We start from the raw sequence: 16,515 nt of genomic DNA, 5'->3' as shown, positions 1-16,515 counted from the left end.
GAGAGAGAGAGAGAGAGAGAGAGAGAGAGAGAGAGAGAGAGCGAGAGAGAGAGCGAGAGAGAGCTGCCTGCTCATGAGGAAGACCTGGTGCTCGGTCACCCGCTGGGGGCTCTGCTGAGGAGCTGCCCCCTTCTTACCCTGGTCGGTCCACCTCCTGGCTGCAGCTCACGTCCACTGGGCTTTGCCCGATGCGGCCGTGAGATCGGAAAAGCCAGAGTGGGCAGGCGAGCGTCCAGCTTAGTGCTGGAGTCGGTGACCGACCTTCCTCCTCGTCCTTGGGCCTCAGGCCGACCTGTCCTGGTCCACCTCAGTGTAGCCCTTAGCAGTGAGTGGGGAAGGGGAGGGGACGCCGCCTCGGGGACGTCACCAGTGCTGGAGGCCGCCCGGTGGCCACCCTTGCAGATAAGCAGAGAAGACTTCTGGGTGCTCAGCTGGACGCGAGGGGGCTTCCGAAGGCCTGAGAGTAGCCCGTCCCGGTGAGCTCGGTTAGGTAGTGGCGCCTTTCTTCCAGGCTAATCCCTGGCTCCAGCGAGAGGGGCGGAGTCGAGCCCTGAGGCAGCTCTGGAGGTCGGAGTGCTTTCGTGCCTTGCAGCCGAGTGCCCGTGGCCGAGGGCTTCCCCTCTGACCCCCGGTCCACTCATCTGCACCGTGGGAGCAGGTTCAGGCCCTGCCTCCGGTGCCTGGCGTTCGGTGAGTGCGTAACAGAGGTCACTTAATGCTTGTACCATGACGGACTGGGCTATAAATAGTAGAAGAGACGGGAGGTGGCCGTTCCTGGCAGCTGAGCTTGGGTCGGACAGAATCGGTCTTGCAGCTGCTCTCAAGAAGTCCGACAGGATTCTGCCCGCTGACCCCTGCTCTCAGGCCCCTCCCATCCAGGGAAACCCTAGAGACACCTGCAACTCGGAGACGCCCTCTCCTGTGAGCCCCAAGGAGCTCACCCAGCCAGGAGAGGAGCTGGGGAGGCCTACAATCTGATGCTGTTCAGAGAGGCCCCTGGACTCCCGGGTGGGAGTGCTCCGGGGAGCACGGCGCCGTGCGGGCTGCCCCACTGGCCAGAGCAGCCCTAGAGTTGCATCTTCCACACTTCAGACATCGCTAGCGGTGGGAAGTGCCAGTCAGAAGACCTTGGCCTGGTCCTGGCTCTATCTTCTGCTGGCTGTGCACATGGACAAGCCACCTGGCCTCTCTGGGTCTCCATTTCCCCTTCTGAAAAATGGGTATAATTATACATGCTCTCTAGCAGCTGTTAGAAAGGTTACTCACCATGTCCAAGTGTTTTGTAAAATATGAAACAGTGATAAAGCATCTTAATTGTACCTCTACATAACCTAGCAGCTAAAGACGGGTACTATTACGTGACAGAGCCAGTTTTAAACATTTCCTTGAGACTTTCAAGCACGTAATACTCGTAGGTACGTGTGTACTTACGTCCACCAGAAACGGGGAATTTGTAAGGAATCTGTTCAGCTGGAGTGCCCTTTGAACGCCACTAATGATGGGCGCCCCATTAAAAGACAGTGGTGTCGGCGTGCTTGTCTCTACTGAGGCTGGCCCATCAGCGTTCCTCGGAGGAGTAGTGGGAGCTGTGCATGTAACTCACGCCCGCACCGAAAGATAACTGGGAAAGTGGTGGCTCTCAGGACCCGACCGTAGTGCAATACTGCTGATTAATGGGCTGAGACGTTTGAATCCAGCGCCTGCCCAGCAGGAGTATGAAGAACGACTTCATTAGTTGAGATGATGAAACCTGAGAGTAAACATCAGTGGGGGAACGTGAAGGGCCCTGCTGCCTGGGGACCCGAGCAGTGGTGTGTGTCTTGGGCGAAGGGAACCGAGAACCGTGAGTGATGGCTGGAGCATAGCGTGGCGTGCCTTGACAGAGCCCTGGGGTTGGGTTTAGGACTGGCCCCCCACGTGCGACCCCCGGTTTCTAGGCAGTGCCTTACGCTCTGACGTTGTGAGCACCCACGCGGGGAGGACCGCGTGCTTTGCTTCCACGATGTCCGCCCTGGGTCAGGATGGGCTCCGGGGTTGCATTTCACTCTGAGCTCACTAGCGGATCTGCAACCTGGCCCCTCCCTGGCCTCAGACCAGTTAGTGACGGGAGGAGGGGAAAAGAGCCCCTCACGCACATGTGACCACACACGTGATTGCACACACGCCGCTCACGCGACCCCCGGCCGGTGCACCCCTCCCCTGCAACCCCTGGGTGAGGCTCCAGAATGGCCTTTGGGGTCCTGGCCAAGACCTGGAGGACGCGGGAGGAGAGAGCAGGGCTCCTCCCTGGAGGCCACGGCGGGGATGGCCTGTGTGGCAGTGTCTCGTTACGCGTCTCTACGCGGGGCCCACGTCCTGCCGGGCCAGACGCGCTCGGCTCTGTTGCACCGGCGTCCAGGGGACGAGAAGGGGGCACGTGAGCGCACGACAGAGGCGGCCGACACAGAAGGCTGGCATTTCCCTGTCCGTGTCCGCTTCCGTTGCTCCCAAGGGCATTTCCTGGTCAGCACTGGCCGGCACAGGAAAGCCCGGCTTGGGATGGTCTGCGCCCACGCCGGCCGCGGCACTTACCTTGGAGCGAGGCTGGCAGGCTTGGATCCCGCTGGCGAGTCCAGTCCTTCCCCCGGCTTTGCCGTTTTCTCTCGGTTCATTTGCTGCAGGATTGAGTTCAACTCACTAATCACGTTTGCCTTTGGGCCGGAGAGAATCGGGCTTTTGACCTCCGAGATGTCACCCCACAGCCTGGAGGTCCTCGGCTGGATAACCTTTGTGGTCCCGGGCTGGGCCCCGCCGGGGGGCGGCGGGCGTGCCGGCAGGGGGATCACAAAGCTGTCCACGTCCTCCTCCAGCAGCGCGTCGTGGTAAAGTGCGTTGCCTTTGTGAATTATGGGCTTCATTTTTGGCTTAGGAGGTACTGGGGGTTTGTCAACCGTAAATGCTTGCCCATCTGCATAGACTGTGCAGGTGTCCACGTTCTCCCCGCCCTCGGAGGACAGGGTGGAGATGCTGGAGACCGTGGAGATGGTGCTGGTCGTCTCGAGGTGGTGGTCGCTGCTGCTCCGGCTGTCCGCCTCCTCGATCCCAGAGTCCGTGACGGCATCAAAGCTTTCGGGGGGTGGCAGGAATGAGGCAGGCAGACAGTTCGAAAGGCCAGCTGGCTTCTTACTGTCCGCAGAGTTGGTGGGCTGGCTGGAGTTCGACGAAGGGGACTGGGGGGCGTCGCTTTTCTTCTGCGTGACCAGGTCTGAGAGTGCGGGGACAGAAGCAACGCGGTCATCGGGGATATCAAAACTGTTTGCAAATTCCAGGGGAGGAGGCAGTGGCTCTGTAAAAATAAAATCCTCATCCAGATCCACGGATGCCAGAGGTGGGGGAGGGATGCGGAACGGCAAGATCACCGCCTCCTCCACGGAGCCCGCCGCCACGACGGTCCTGCCGGGCGCGGCGGCCGCGGGCTCGGGGCCAGCGGGGATCGGTAAAGCACCTTCAGTTTCGGGAACGCCTTCTGGCACCTCGGACGGCGAGCGGTCCGGCTTCGTTTCTGTGTCGGCATCCTCGTCCTCTTCCTGCAGGAAGGCGTCCGGCCTGGCTGCGTCCACGGTGTGTACCATCAGCAGGCCGGCCGACTTGCGCTGGGACGCATCCGCGATGTTGGTGAGCGTGCCCTTCTCGTCGCCCTTCCGCTCCTTGCCCAGGTCGGCCTCGTACTTGTTCTCCGTCTCCTGCCGCCTCAGGGGCCCCCGCGTGTTCTGCCTGGAGACCGGAGGGAAGCCTGCTTCCCCGCTGGGCCGCATTTTGGTATCGATGTAGAGAGGTTTGTTGAGGTCGGCCTTGGGGGCCTCCCCCTTGGGGCCCTGCTGGGACTCCTTCAAGGCTCGGTCCCTCGCGGAGAGCGCCAGGGCCAGTGGGGAGCTCGGGTCCAGCAGCCTCCCCGTGAGCGGGTGGACGTAATTCTCAGGGCCGGCCGCACTGCTGCTCTTGAGGGGAGCTGCAGGGCTGCTCTCGGGCCCCTTGGCTTTGGACGTGGAATTCAGTGGCCTGCCGGCCTCACCCTGAGCTCCGGCCTCGCCACCACCCACAAAGTGGTTCTCGGGCTCCCTGGTCGCCGCCCCTGGCGTGGGTGACGACAGCTGCTCGGTGCCGTCCTCCTCGCCGAACCCGCCCTCCTCGGGGAACTTGGAGGGCCGTGCCTGGGGGGCGGGCAGCCCCAGGCCCACGTCCTCGTCCCCCAGGTCCGTGGACAGGAAGGCCGGCGAGTTCCTCCTGGCCTCCAGCCGCTTCTCCCGGTCGCGGACGGCCCCGGCGATGGCGGCGGCGAAGGGGCTGCTGGCGGTCAGGCTGTCGTCGGGCCGCAGCTGGCCCGGCTGCTCGGAGGCCTGGGGCTCGATCTCCGTGCTGCTGCCCTGGCTGCTCTTGCCGCTGCTGCTGGTGGAGGGCTCCTTGACGATGATGGTCGGGATGGGGATGGAGCACGTCTTCTCGGGGCTGTCCTCCACGTTGGACTGCTTCACCAGCATGCCCTTCCGCCTGGCGGGCTTGGCGGGGACGTAGACGGCTTTGCTGGCGACCTTCCCGACCTCGGAGTACGGGTTTTCGGGCATCTGGCCCCTCTTGCCGCGGAAGGTGGCCTGGGCGGCGGCGTTGCGGCTGTAGAGGTCCTCGGAGTCCAGGGAGTAGCGGTCCAGCTCCCTCCTGTGGTACAGCCCCTTCTCCCTCAACATGGTGGCCACCGTGTCGGAGCGAGCTGCCGGGGACACCTTGGCGGCGGAGTTCTGATTGAACGCGGGCTTGATCGTCCCGTAGACTCTGGGAGTTGGGGACTTGGGGCAGTTGTAGGCGGTGGGGGAGGGTGGTGGAGGAGAGGGGGGCACCGACTGTGGCGGCGGGGGGATGTCCTCGGAGGTGTCCGGCATGGACAGGCTTCTGGTGAACTTGAGCATCGGAGGGGCCAGAAATTGCCGCTCTTCCCCCGTGAGTCCTACAAGTAGAAGGCAGGTTTAGATTTAAATCACGGCAGTGACGAACACCCCACTAAGCTCCAGGACGCTGCGACAGGCTGTGTCTCCGCAGACTCACAAAGAATCGCGATGGGCACTGTTCACAATGCAGCACAAGCCACTATGCCGAGGGGTCACGTGGCCCATCCCGAGCCAGAACAAGGGAAAGGCCCCGGGAGGCACGGAGTGCGTGCTGTTGAGAGAGATGGCACCCAGAGCGACGGGCGCGAGCCGACTCCCCGGGGTTCGTGTGCGCACGTGTGAGCGTGTGTCGGGGGCAGGGGTGGCCTGCATCAGGGGCCATCCATCCCTTCAGGCTTGGCCGGGGCCCCCGGTGGGTGTTTTCGGGTTTGGGACTGAGGCTGTCGAGCTGCGTGTCAGAAACGAGGGCACAGGGAACACAGGTGGCTGCACTGGCTCATGGGACGCGGATGGTGCCGCCGTCCCGGGGGCATCAGAGCGCCGATGTCCTGCAGGTGCTGCAGGTATGCGGGGAGGCCTGGTGCCCTCGAGCAGAGCCCGGTGCGTATGGAGGCCCTAGGGTGGCGTCGCCTGCTCGACAGAAACCCGTTTTGTTGCCTGACTTCTCTGGGCCCCCGAAGGGTACTGGAGCTCCCCAGGCCCTCAGGAGGATGGCTGAGCGGCCCTGGCAGGAGAACGTGCTGCGACACGCCAAGACCTTCTAACCCAAGACCCCAACCCAAGCCGGGAGCAGGGTCCTGACCAAACGCCCGGCCGCCTGGCCCAGCGAAGCCCTCTGGGTCCTAAGACCCTCTGGGCTGGGCCGAGGGGCCCGGTGGTTTACCACGGTCCCCACTGACCATGGTCCGAGTTGGAGGACTGGACCTGTGGAGCCCGTGGGTGTTGGGTGAGAGAGGGTGCTGAGGGGCCCGCGGGGGTGACGGCCGCATCCGGGCGTGTCGGGCCCCAGAGCTCTGGTGTGTCCACTGGGTGGACTTTCAGATTCTTTCCGACAGTTCAAGATACAAAAACATCAACGGAACGCACTCCGGACACGGGAAGCGGCACACGGACACGGACGCTGACAGATGTCAAGTACGAGGGTCTCGCGTGGGGGGCATGCAGGTTTTTCAAAGAGGTAACAAAACGAATCACTCCAAATCAAAAACGCTCCTAGGACAAACCACGGTAATTTATTCCAGTGAGAGCTTCCACTCGATAAGGGTATTCCAAATTTCACACGCTCCTTGTGGGAGGGCGTTTTGGCATTGCAAAGATGGTTGCTCAGAGGCCTCATTGAGCGCGCGTACGTGGCGGCTGCCTGACAGTCACGGTCCCAAGGAGCAGTAATGTAAGAACACGCCTTATGGAGTGGTTGTTACGTTCACACTGCAGATGCCAAGCTGTAAGGTTCACTGACCTGCTAGAAAGATTCTGCTGTCTGACGGGAGGAAATGCACTGTTACTAAGCAGTTAGGGAGCCGGGGCAGGAGATGGCGTGAGCGCTACTCTGCAGTGGCCCCGAGCTCCTGGGGGACCTTGGGGACCGGCAGGCGCCACCTCTGCCATCCCTTATCGTTCAGTTCCTGCCAGCTGCCACCCCTTCAAGCTAGCGACAGAGGCGCCAGGCCTGAGACCGCAGTGCTGGACACACGGAGCAGCGCCGCGTCCCCCAGTGTCCGGCAGTGGCCTTAGCTTCTCTGGGAATTTACACGGTAAAGACAGTGCTGGATTACTCACAAAGGGGCTGTCTGAAGGGGTCACGTTTACCTTGCCTGGAACAGAGTCAGCAGGAACCATGCGAAGTTATTAACAAGAAGGTAGCACAGTACGTCGTGCCCGCAGAGCGCGAGAGCCCGGCCCAGCCACCCTTAGAAGTGTGTCCATCGAACTCATCCACAAAGCGCGGCGGTGGCCGTTCGCAGGGGACCTGGGCCCACCCCGTCCGGCCCACTCTAAACACGCAGGGCGGGGGCGAGGGGCTTCCTGGACGTCACCTGCCCACCTCCACCTCCCTCCTGACTGCGGCCCCTCACCCTGCTGGTATTATCACGGATACTTGGCTTGTGAGGCCGGGAGGCCACCCTGGATTCGGTATCCAGAGGGTAGGAGAGTTTCAGACGGCTCAGGCGGTCAAGGCCTCCCTGGGGGTGAGGCCGGGTGCCTGTCCTCTGGTGGGCGGGCCTGGGGCCTCTGAGGGGCACTGCTGAGGGTGCTGAGAGCCAAGGGGCACCTTTGCGGGGGTGGCCACGCTGCTTACCTATTGATTTTTGCCTTCGCATCGTACCTCGAGGGAGGCCCAGAAATGGGCCTTTCGGGCTCCCAGGAACGGTGGGCGTCATCACGGCGATCCCCTGGCGTTCGTACACGGACTGCAAACCAGAGAGCCCGGGGTGAGCTGTGTCAGACCAGTGCCACCCACGGCAGCCAGACAGGGAAGCCCTGGGCAGTGGACACCTGTCACGGGGCTTCCCCCAGCTGCTTCTGGGGAGCACCTCCGCGTCCAGCTGAGGCTGACGACGGGCCACACCAGCGTCCAGGACCCAGAAGGGGGCCCTGTCTGCCCTCAAGGTGCCGGTGAGCCCCGTTCAGCGGAGCCGCGGTCTGCCTGACATTGACTGAGAATGGCTGGGACGGATGTCCCGTAGGAAAGAGCACCTGGCGGTGGGCAGTGGGGTCCGACCTTGGCCACATCCGCCTCCGCAAAGTGGGCTGACCACAGTGGCCCAGAGTGGGGGACAAGCCGAGCGCGGTGCCCTGGGGCACGTGGGCCCCGCGGCAGGCGGGCTGCCCGTCCTTCCTCCTCCGCCTGGTCCAGGAGGAGCCTCGCGCGTCCCTCCTTCGCTTTGCAAACAGCTTCCCTGTGCAGCCCCCGCCCAAGCTGCTGCTTCCTCGACTGGAAGACAGGTTGCTGGCCGGCCTCACCTCGCGGCGTCGGAGGGCCACTCGGATCAGCCGGGTGCGAGGCCCGAAGGAAACAGGCGTGCGCGTGCCCAGGCTGTTCCCGCGTGACCCAGTCTTGCCAGGCTCTGGGCGTCTGCCCGGCCCGGGGCTTGGAGGGTGTCTGAAACGAGCTGGGTACGGGGTGCCACGGGGGGGTGGGGGGCCGGGACGCAGGGCCCTGGAGGAGCCGCCCGGGCCTTCTGGAGATGAGGGGAGGCAGGGGGCATCCTGTATCGTGCACTACGCAAAACCGTCACATGGGACCGATGATACTTCTGGGCATTATTAGGAGGAGGCGTGGTGAAACAGAGTGAGTCAGTGTGAAGCGGATTCAGAGAAGATACAAAGTCAGGAAGTGATCGTGACAGGTGGTGCTCAGACCGGCAGCAGGCACAGTGCTGGGGTGCAGAGGGCCACGTCTGGAACCTGAGAGAAGCAGCCTGCCCGGACGACGGGCGGCTCTGCCAGCCCGTCGTGGCCCATGATCTCTGCTGACCGCCCCCTGGGAATAACGGTGGCCTGAGACCTCGGAGCGGCGGGGTCCCAGGTGCGTACGCGGAGGCCCTGCTCCCCGGGGCGGTGGGGTCGGGCCTCGTCCGCCCCGGAAGGCTGCTGCTTTGCTCCGGGTGGCCTACGGGAAGGCCCTCGGGGCGAGTTACTGAGCGGGTCACGCGGTGGCCTGCCCCCCCCCCCCCACTGCGGGTCTGCACTGGAATGGGGTGCCTGCCGCGCGTACGCAGATTGGGGCTCCGGGTCTGGACGCTGGGGAGGGTGAACTGCAACCGCGAGGTCTGCCCACATCGGCCTGCTGCCCGCTCCCCCGGCCCAGCCACTCACGTTCACGTCCGAGACAGAGGGGAAGCACCGGCTGGTGGGCCGCTGCTTGATGGTGGCCACCCTGGACTCCACTGCCACGCTCTCAGCAGTTCGGGATGGCTTGGAGGCTGGGACTATCTCATCGGGTTTATCTGCAACGTGAACGTGACCGTCAGGACGGGCGTCGGTGAGCAAAGCCCCAAAACGCAATCGGGCAAGGGGCTGAGTTAGAAAAATGCCCGAGTGCCTAGTGCCTTTTCACAAAGCTGTTATGGTACACGTGGTTTGTCGCTGTGGTGTGGAGCACGCGTGCCTCTCGGCCACAAGCGCTGACACTGACAGGACCCAAGCCATACCCGCCCCCCCCCCACCGGGTGCACGTGGACAGGAGGGGAAGGAGACCCTCGCGGAGGCAACGCAGCCTCAGCCCCGGAGGCTCCGGCACTCAGACGGCATCGCTTTGCTCATACTAGCGCGGCTTATTCTTGCTGGGGCGGGGGAGCCGAGCCAATGTTTTGAACATTTTTCTTTTTAAGAGCTCGGAGGTGTGGCTCCTTTGAAACTAAGCGCAGTTGCCAGGGTCTAAGGACCCAGCATCCGGGGCTGGAGGCGGCTGGGCAGCGTGGGTGTAGGCAGGGGTAGAGGTCGGGAGGGGAGGCAGCCCCCCCCCCCCCTCAGGAGCCAGTCGAGGTTTGTGCCTTGCTGTGTGGGGGAGTCCCCCCTCCCCCAAGAGCTGAACATTCTCAGTTCCTTGTGAAAAAGAAAGCCAAGGGTTAGTTATCAGTGATGCTTACAGATTAAGAAATGATTTTAAATGTTACACTTGGGGGAAAACCCGAAACTGGAGCACGTCCTGGACCCGCCCGACACCCTGGCCTCTGCCCGCAGGCCATCTGAGCGCAGGCACCGGCGTCTGATCGGGTCACAGCGCAGGACCCTGGTTTGCTGACACCAGGGGCGCCCAGGGAGGGGGCAGAAACCAGCGTGAGGCGGGCCTGGTGGGAATCTCCCACTTTGGACCCTGTGAGGTGCTGCACTCTCCCGGCCACCCCCCGAGAACATTCTGTCCACAGCTCGAGGTCTCCTCCTAGCTCACCCCACACGCTTCTGGGGTCTTGTGATGCCCCACGAAGCTCGTGCCGTCAGAAAGGCCCAGGCCTCTGGGGTCTCGGCAGCCCCAAGGCCCCCCAGGAAGAGCGCAGCCCCTGGAGAGGTCCCCACAGACCCCAACAGGCAGGCCTCCGGCTTCTCGGGGCCCCTTCCTGGTCGGTGCCCAGCCACATCCTGGAGCAGGGTGAGGGCCCCACGGTCCCAGGTCGCCTGCTCGGGGAAGGCCGAGGAGCTGAGGCACGGCACCTCGCAGGAGGCCCTTCCCGACCCGCCAGCTGGCCTCCTCGGGGGACACTGGCAAGCACCCGCCCTCTTAGGGGGTCGGTTGGAAACACCCACGTCTCTGGCCAGCCCAGCTCCCGTTGCGGTGCCACTTAGCGCCCACCGTCGTGGCCCAGCCTCTCCTCTGACCCTCCTCCTGTTGCCAGATCCCCGGCCCCACACCCCCAGTCCCAGCGACGTGCCTCCTTCAGGAAGCCTTCCCCTCGGGTGTCCTTGGTTGACGTCCCCAGTGAGCCCATGGTGACCTGCAGGTCCCCTTGGCCCGCTCCTGGAAGCCAGGCACCTCCCCGTGGCTGTCGGCTTTGCTTCAGCCGAGGTGCAGCTCTTTCTCTGACGACGGCGGGGAGTCAGGTCCGTCTCCCGCGTTGGGACCTTCGTCCGCAGGTTCGGCTGTCTTCTCAGGCCCAGCCTTAGCTTCAGCCTGTGCAGCTCCGCTAGGCTCCCCCCCTTCCCTGGGGCCTCCAGGAATGTGGGCCTGGAGGGGATGCCGCTGAGTTAGGGAAAGGGCGACTCTCCCGTGGGGGGCACTGCAGGTGGGGAGCTCGGCCGCCGTGCAGCTGGCCACGTCGGGGCACAGCATGGGGCGAGGGCCGAGGGGCTCCAGGGCCGGATGGCTCTCCTGGGATGGAGAGTTACACCAGCTGGACCTTCCAGAGGCTCCTATCTCCAGCTGGGCCCTGCGAGTCCACGTCTGGTTCCCCCCCCTGCCCCCAGCACGCTTGGGGCCCCAGGCATGTGGCAGGCACCCCCAAAACACCTCGATGGTGGGCGTGCACAGGTGAGGCAAAGGCGCCATCATTAATGACAGCAGTCCCCGACCCCGTGGAAATTCTCGGCACCGTCATCCCGTTTCTCATTCTAACAGGAACCTGGCCATAGGGGAGGGGTCATTCCCATTCTGCAGAGAGAACAGCTGGGGATCTGGGATGCCTAAGGTCACTCGTGCAGGTGGAACTCTGGGAGCAGGTGGGAGCTTGGGCTCCAGTTGGGGTCACCTGGCCCCCGTGTCCACCCCTGGGCCAGGGTGCCGAGCCTTGGCTGACAGCGGCCATCCGATGGGTTGCCGTCGGAACGGTCCGCCTGGTCCAGCTGACTGGAAAGTCAGGGCGCCGTGCCCGCACAGTCACGCCCCATCCACATCGGGTCTGGGGTGTAATTGAAGGTGTATCCCCTGGAGCCACGGCGACCTTGCAGTGGACGTCCTGGTCTTTGTTTAAGCCTTTGCCCTCTGGTCTCCATGCCACCTAAGCATTCTTTTGAACCAGAACACATGACAGCATCTTGGTCTGTGGGGTTGGGTCAGGGGCTATTGTTCTGTCCTCGGTGACAGCTAGTTAGTGCGGTTTTGTGCGGTTCTTATATAGAAGGCCACCCTGCGTCGCTTCCCTCCCGGGTCCCCTCCTGGCCCTCGTCTCAAAGGGAGGCTGGTGGCCTGACTCGAGACTCTGCTCGGCCCCTGTGCTGGAGGGTTGGTTTGCCCGCACGTGAAGCTTTGAAGAAAAGCTGTGACACTGGGTTCCTGCTTCTCTTTTTGGGCTCCATAAGGATTATTCATGGTTTGTAAGAGCCTGGAGTTGCGTCTCTAGTCAAGGACTCCAGTTGAAGAGGATTAGTGGGTCCAGCCCCCTGCAGTCTTAAAATGAAGCACTGAGGCTGAAAGCAGTCCTGCAGGCCAACTGGGAAGCTGTCAGCTCTTGAGAAACAATCCACTAGGGAGTTGATGGAAACACTCTGGAAGGGACCCCCGTATTTTAACTTTCTAAGCAGACGAAGTCTGGTGCCCACCGTCCACAGGCTGCACCCTTCCTGGGTGGGGAGGGCGGGTGGTGGATGTCAAGCATGGGTGGGTCGCGTGCAGCCACGTGTCTCTTGGGAACCAGAGCACAGGTGGGGGACCCCTGCCTGTCACTGGAGTCCCCACCCGTGGCCCTCCCCTGACCACAGGCAGGGTCACCCGCGTGTCCGAGCCCTCCCGCAGGAGAGATCCCAGCTCGTCCGGCAGACGTCGCCGGCTTTGCAGGAGGGAGGCATCAAATCGTGGAGTGAAACAAACCACCCCCGAAATCGGGGTGAGCCGGGGAAGCTGAGGCCGCCCCTGGGCCGGCGCGGCACACCTGGCTGCGAGAGGAGCCTGTGGCCGTGTTTCCCGCTGCACTGCTCCCCGGGGGGCAATGGGGTGCCCACCGCAGAGACTCTGTGACCCCCATCTCCCTGTGGCCACGTGCCGGACCGGTTCCAGCACCCCTGCCCCTCAGAACCGTCTCGGGAGAGCATCCCAGGTGCTCCAGAAACGTCCGGCAAGGCCGGGATTGGGATTCTCGGCCCCTTCGTCTTTTCGGGCAGTCGGCTTCATGGAATGTGTCCTAATCCCGGCGGCGTCCAGGAAGCCTGTCGCCCCTCGTGACCTTGAACAGCTTGTTTGCCAGGCTCCCTGGTGGGCAGGGCCAGCCTTGCCGTGTCTCAGGGTGAGGGCACAGCACAGGATTTTCTCCACGACACAGCTTCCAAGAGGAAAGCCAAGCGCCGACGGCACCGATGATGAGCCGCTCGTGCCGAAGCAGCAGCTGTTGCCAGCTGCCCGTCTCTAATCGTCCCAGGAGGCCGTGCGGGAATGGGGGCGGGCGGTCTGACCCCAGCAGACTGCCCCTGGCCTGTGGGCCCTGACAAGGGATGGGCCCGCGGGAGCAGCCAGAGGCGCCCGCGGGGCCTGGAAGCTGTGGTGAAGCCGGTCCCACCAGCTCCGTCCTGGAGCCGCCCTAGGCCAGTGTGGCGCTTGTGGTGGTCCCGCGCCCCCGGTGCCTGTGAGCATGGTGTCTGGGGACCAGAGCAGGTCCTCAGGAAATACTCGAGGCGTCTGAGCTCAAACTCTCATCCAGTTTTCTCCATTCTCCACTCTCTGAAGGAAGGTGGGTCCCCCTCTCCAGGACTCTGCCCTGGCCCAGGCTGGCCGTGCGGAACACGACTTCTGTCCTTTTGTCACAGCCCGGGGCGTTTGGCTGCTGGGGCCCCTGGGGACGGGTGGGGGCAGGCCACATGCGCCCCCAAGGCTGGGCCAGCTCCGAGTCTGAGCTCCCCCCTGACAACAGACTTTCACGGCTAGCCCTGTTGTGGCCTCGGGGCTCCTGCAGTCCCTGGTGCAGGTGCCTCTTCTGGAAGTTACGGTGGACGGAGGGGGCTGTTTCTGCCAGCTGGCGTGGGCCTCGGATCGAAGGCGGGGGTGGGGCGGGGATTCAGAGGGAAAGGTAATCCCAGGAAACTTCCTGTGCCCTGGGCGTCCACCACGTGGTTGACACAGAGACCCATCCTAGAAAGCCCACTGGGAATTTTCCCGGGCAGCCCCTGGGGGTTGCGGGGGGAGACTCAGGACTGCTCCAGAGAGAGGCTGCGAGGATTAGCCTGCCTCTGGGGAGACACTGGGTGAGAGAGGAGGCGCTTCCCGGAGCTCCAGGACCCGCGACCCTGCCCCAGCTATCGCCCTGCTGGGTTCTGAGACCCGCCTCCCCATCTCAGCGTTTTGGTGCCGCGCTGTGTCTTAGCGGTAGCGCCGCGGGCCTGTGAGAGGGTCACCGCCTGCTCCTGAACTGACAATGCTGCTCTTCGTCGCTGGGGTAGGCGTCTCCAGCTACTAGGTGAGAAACCCCCCAGATGTGGGCACTGCTGCGGGAGGGGCCGGTGTCTTAGCTGCTCACGGCACAGAGGCTGGGTCCTCCGTCTCCACGCCGGCCTGGGGCAGGGGCAGGGGCAGGGAGCGGCATGGCCTTGCAGCTGCCCCCAGCTCAAGGGCAGTCTTCCCGCACGTGTAGAGCAGGCCTCCCGGAGAACGGGGTGGGGGCGTTTTCTAGAGCTGAAGGGAGGCGGCAGCCGCCACCCACGACAGAGGGCGCTCAGGGGTCCATTTGCCAGGGACCCTGCTGGCCTGCGTCCTGGCCAGCAGCCACGGAGGCTGCCTGCCCCCCCCCCCACCCAGGCAGGCCCAGCTGTGACAGGGTGCGGGGTCCCCACAGTTACGATGACGTGGACACGACTTGGGGAGACGCAGAACACGCTGGGGCACCACAGACGGGAGGGGTGGGGCAGGTGTGACAGACTGAAACGGGATGCGTCCTGGGGCTGGGCCCCCTACAGGACCCCGAGCAGGGAGAAGACAGTACGAGGTCACGGCACGTTCTAGACTCGACGCTGAGGGCCACAGGCGTGCGTGCAGGGGGTGAGACAGACACCGGGTCGCCCCTTACCCTTCTTCTTCCGGACGGAGGCTTGCAAACAGAAAGGGGAGTGTGAGTCCCGTGGCGGCGGTGCTGCCTCGCTGGGGGCCGATTGCCCCACCACGTGCACCCCTGGCTCTGGGGCACACGCGGGTGGGCAGGGATGCACTGTCTACGCTCTCCTGGGACCTGCCGGTTTGTGGCCTGCCTTTTCTGACTTGCTCTCCGGCAGACCTGCTTCCCATGGGGACAAGGGGCCTTCCTCTCACTCAGCACCCGCCCCTTTCTGGCACCCCACCCAACTGGACCGCGTGAGCCGAGGCAGCTCTCAGGAAGGACCCTCACAGTGCCCTGAGCTGCGCCCCCTTAAAGGTGACCTGCCCGCGGGTCCTCCTGGGGGGAGCCCGCGTAGCACATGCTGCCTGGCTTTGGAGAAGCACGGGTGATAATGCACACACTGTCATCCCTGTCGGGGGCTGGGCCAGGCCTGGGGTTCAGGGCGCGTTTCCTGGAGAGTCTTGTGTGCACACACTGTCATCTCTGTCGGGGGCTGGGCCAGGCCTGGGGTTCAGGGCGCGTTTCCTGGAGAGTCTTGTGTGGACAGACAAGTTGTGGGCACGGAGGGGCCAGAGGAAAGGGGCTCTGGGTGGAGGTGGGCAGCCCCACAGCAGTGCTGCCCTTTTCTAGAAGACCTAGGCCTCCAGCTGAGCTGCAGATCCTAGACCCAGGACACGGTGACAGGTGAGGGGGCCCTCGCTGGGAGACAGCCTGGGCCTGGGGAGGAAGAGTGTGGGAGACCCTCCCAAAGGAGCTGCAAGGAGGAAGGGGCTGCTCTGTACTTTGTTGGAGGAAAGGGCCTCCCCCGAAGGCTGGGACCAGGTGGCAGCGACGACAAGTGAGGCTGCTCCGACTCGCAGCCCCTGGACCAGCTGGGCCTGACGCTTTGTTCTGTGCCCCCGTAACCTGCCCTGGGCAGAGCTCACAGATGCTTCCCCTCCCTGCCCACCGAGCCCTCTCAGCGGAGTAAGCCGTCAGTACACTCGCCCACTCCCGTGTGGGCGCCGTGGTGACACCCCAGTGTGGCGTCTAACCGGCACCCGGAGTCATCCCTCTTCATCAGCCACGCGGCCACTAGACCCAGGGCTCACGTCGCTCTGCACACCCTTCCCCAGGCCATGTGGTGGGGTCCAATGGCCACAGCCCTCTGTCCTTCGCAGTCCTTTCGAGAAGGCACCAGGAACTCCCTCCACTTGGCCTGCAGCCCACCAGGCCCGCCAACCCCCCTGCTATCTATGCCAGACGCCAGGGCCGCAGCGTCCTGGTCTGAGCCACACACAGTGGGAAAGATTCTGGGGGGCACCCTAGACGGCAGGGGGGGCTGCTCGGGGGGAGGGGCCACAGTGGGGCAGCTTACCTTTATCCACTAGTGAGAGGCCCAAAAATTCAAAACAAAACAATGTTAGACGAACCAAAAGGAGGTTAGGCGAAACTACTAACCACCCCCGAAGCCGGCAGGGCCCCAGCGGGCCAGCGTGGGAGCGCCGCGCACGGGGGCGTTTCCTGACCCCTCTCCCGGTGTCGGGGCCATGCAGAGGCTGGGGTGGCCCGGACGTGGCACTCACCGAGCTCCTCCAGCTCCGAGGTCATGGACTTGGAGCGCAGCGTGAGGGCCGTGGTCGGGGCGCGCTTCGGGGGTGGAGGAGCTTGGGGGGCAGACGGGAGGGAGGGAGGTGAGGGCCGAGCCCTAGTGCCGCCACCCCCTACCCCTTCCAGAACAGACGGCAGGTGGGGCCCCTGGATCTGCTGGGAAGGCTGAGATGGGGCCTCCCCCTGGGTGGGGAAGCTGGTACCGGAGGTCCTGACGTGCCTCTCCAGTCTCTTTCCTGCCGGGGAGTGGCTCTGGCCTGCTCCCGGCGCCCCTCCGCAGGCCTTGCTCAGCCCCAGTGCCCCCCAGCTGTGACCTCACTTGGGAAGGACGGTGGGCCCGAGGACCTCTCCGTTCCATGGGCCCAGGCTGCATGCCATCACAGTGACCGATGCAGGTCAGTTTGGAGCAGGAGCCCCCAGGCGCCTGTCAGCTGAGCACAGCCCTGGCCTGAGGCTGCCCACCACTCCCTGTGGGCCAGCCCGAGTCCCCTCCTAACTTCCCTTTCTGACTTGTTTCCTACTCTGGGGCAGGGGGAACGGGACCCCCCCCCCCC

At 64.1% G+C, this 16,515-nt stretch overlaps 1 protein-coding gene across 3 annotated transcripts in view; it reads right to left on the bottom strand.

Annotated features, from left to right (window-relative positions):
- The window catches only part of SHANK2 (SH3 and multiple ankyrin repeat domains 2), a 544,903-nt gene that overhangs the window by 11,518 nt on the left and 516,870 nt on the right, over positions 1-16,515 (bottom strand). The window contains exons 19-22 of one of the 3 annotated variants that reach the window (XM_024749302.1): positions 15,937-16,017; positions 8,739-8,869; positions 7,219-7,330; positions 2,572-4,978 (exon numbers count right to left, since the gene is read on the bottom strand). In XM_024749302.1, the coding sequence (XP_024605070.1) occupies positions 2,572-4,978; positions 7,219-7,330; positions 8,739-8,869; positions 15,937-16,017 (2,731 nt within the window). The remainder of the gene's footprint in view (positions 1-2,571; positions 4,979-7,218; positions 7,331-8,738; positions 8,870-15,936; positions 16,018-16,515) is intronic. The other 2 variants (XM_024749303.1, XM_024749304.1) reach the window with 2 other exon arrangements.

This window comes from Neophocaena asiaeorientalis, unplaced genomic scaffold (genome assembly GCF_003031525.2).
Source record: "Neophocaena asiaeorientalis asiaeorientalis breed wild unplaced genomic scaffold, Neophocaena_asiaeorientalis_V1.1 scaffold43, whole genome shotgun sequence".
NCBI classification, from domain to species: Eukaryota; Metazoa; Chordata; class Mammalia; order Artiodactyla; family Phocoenidae; genus Neophocaena; species Neophocaena asiaeorientalis.
This window is presented reverse-complemented; position numbering and strand designations above follow the sequence as displayed.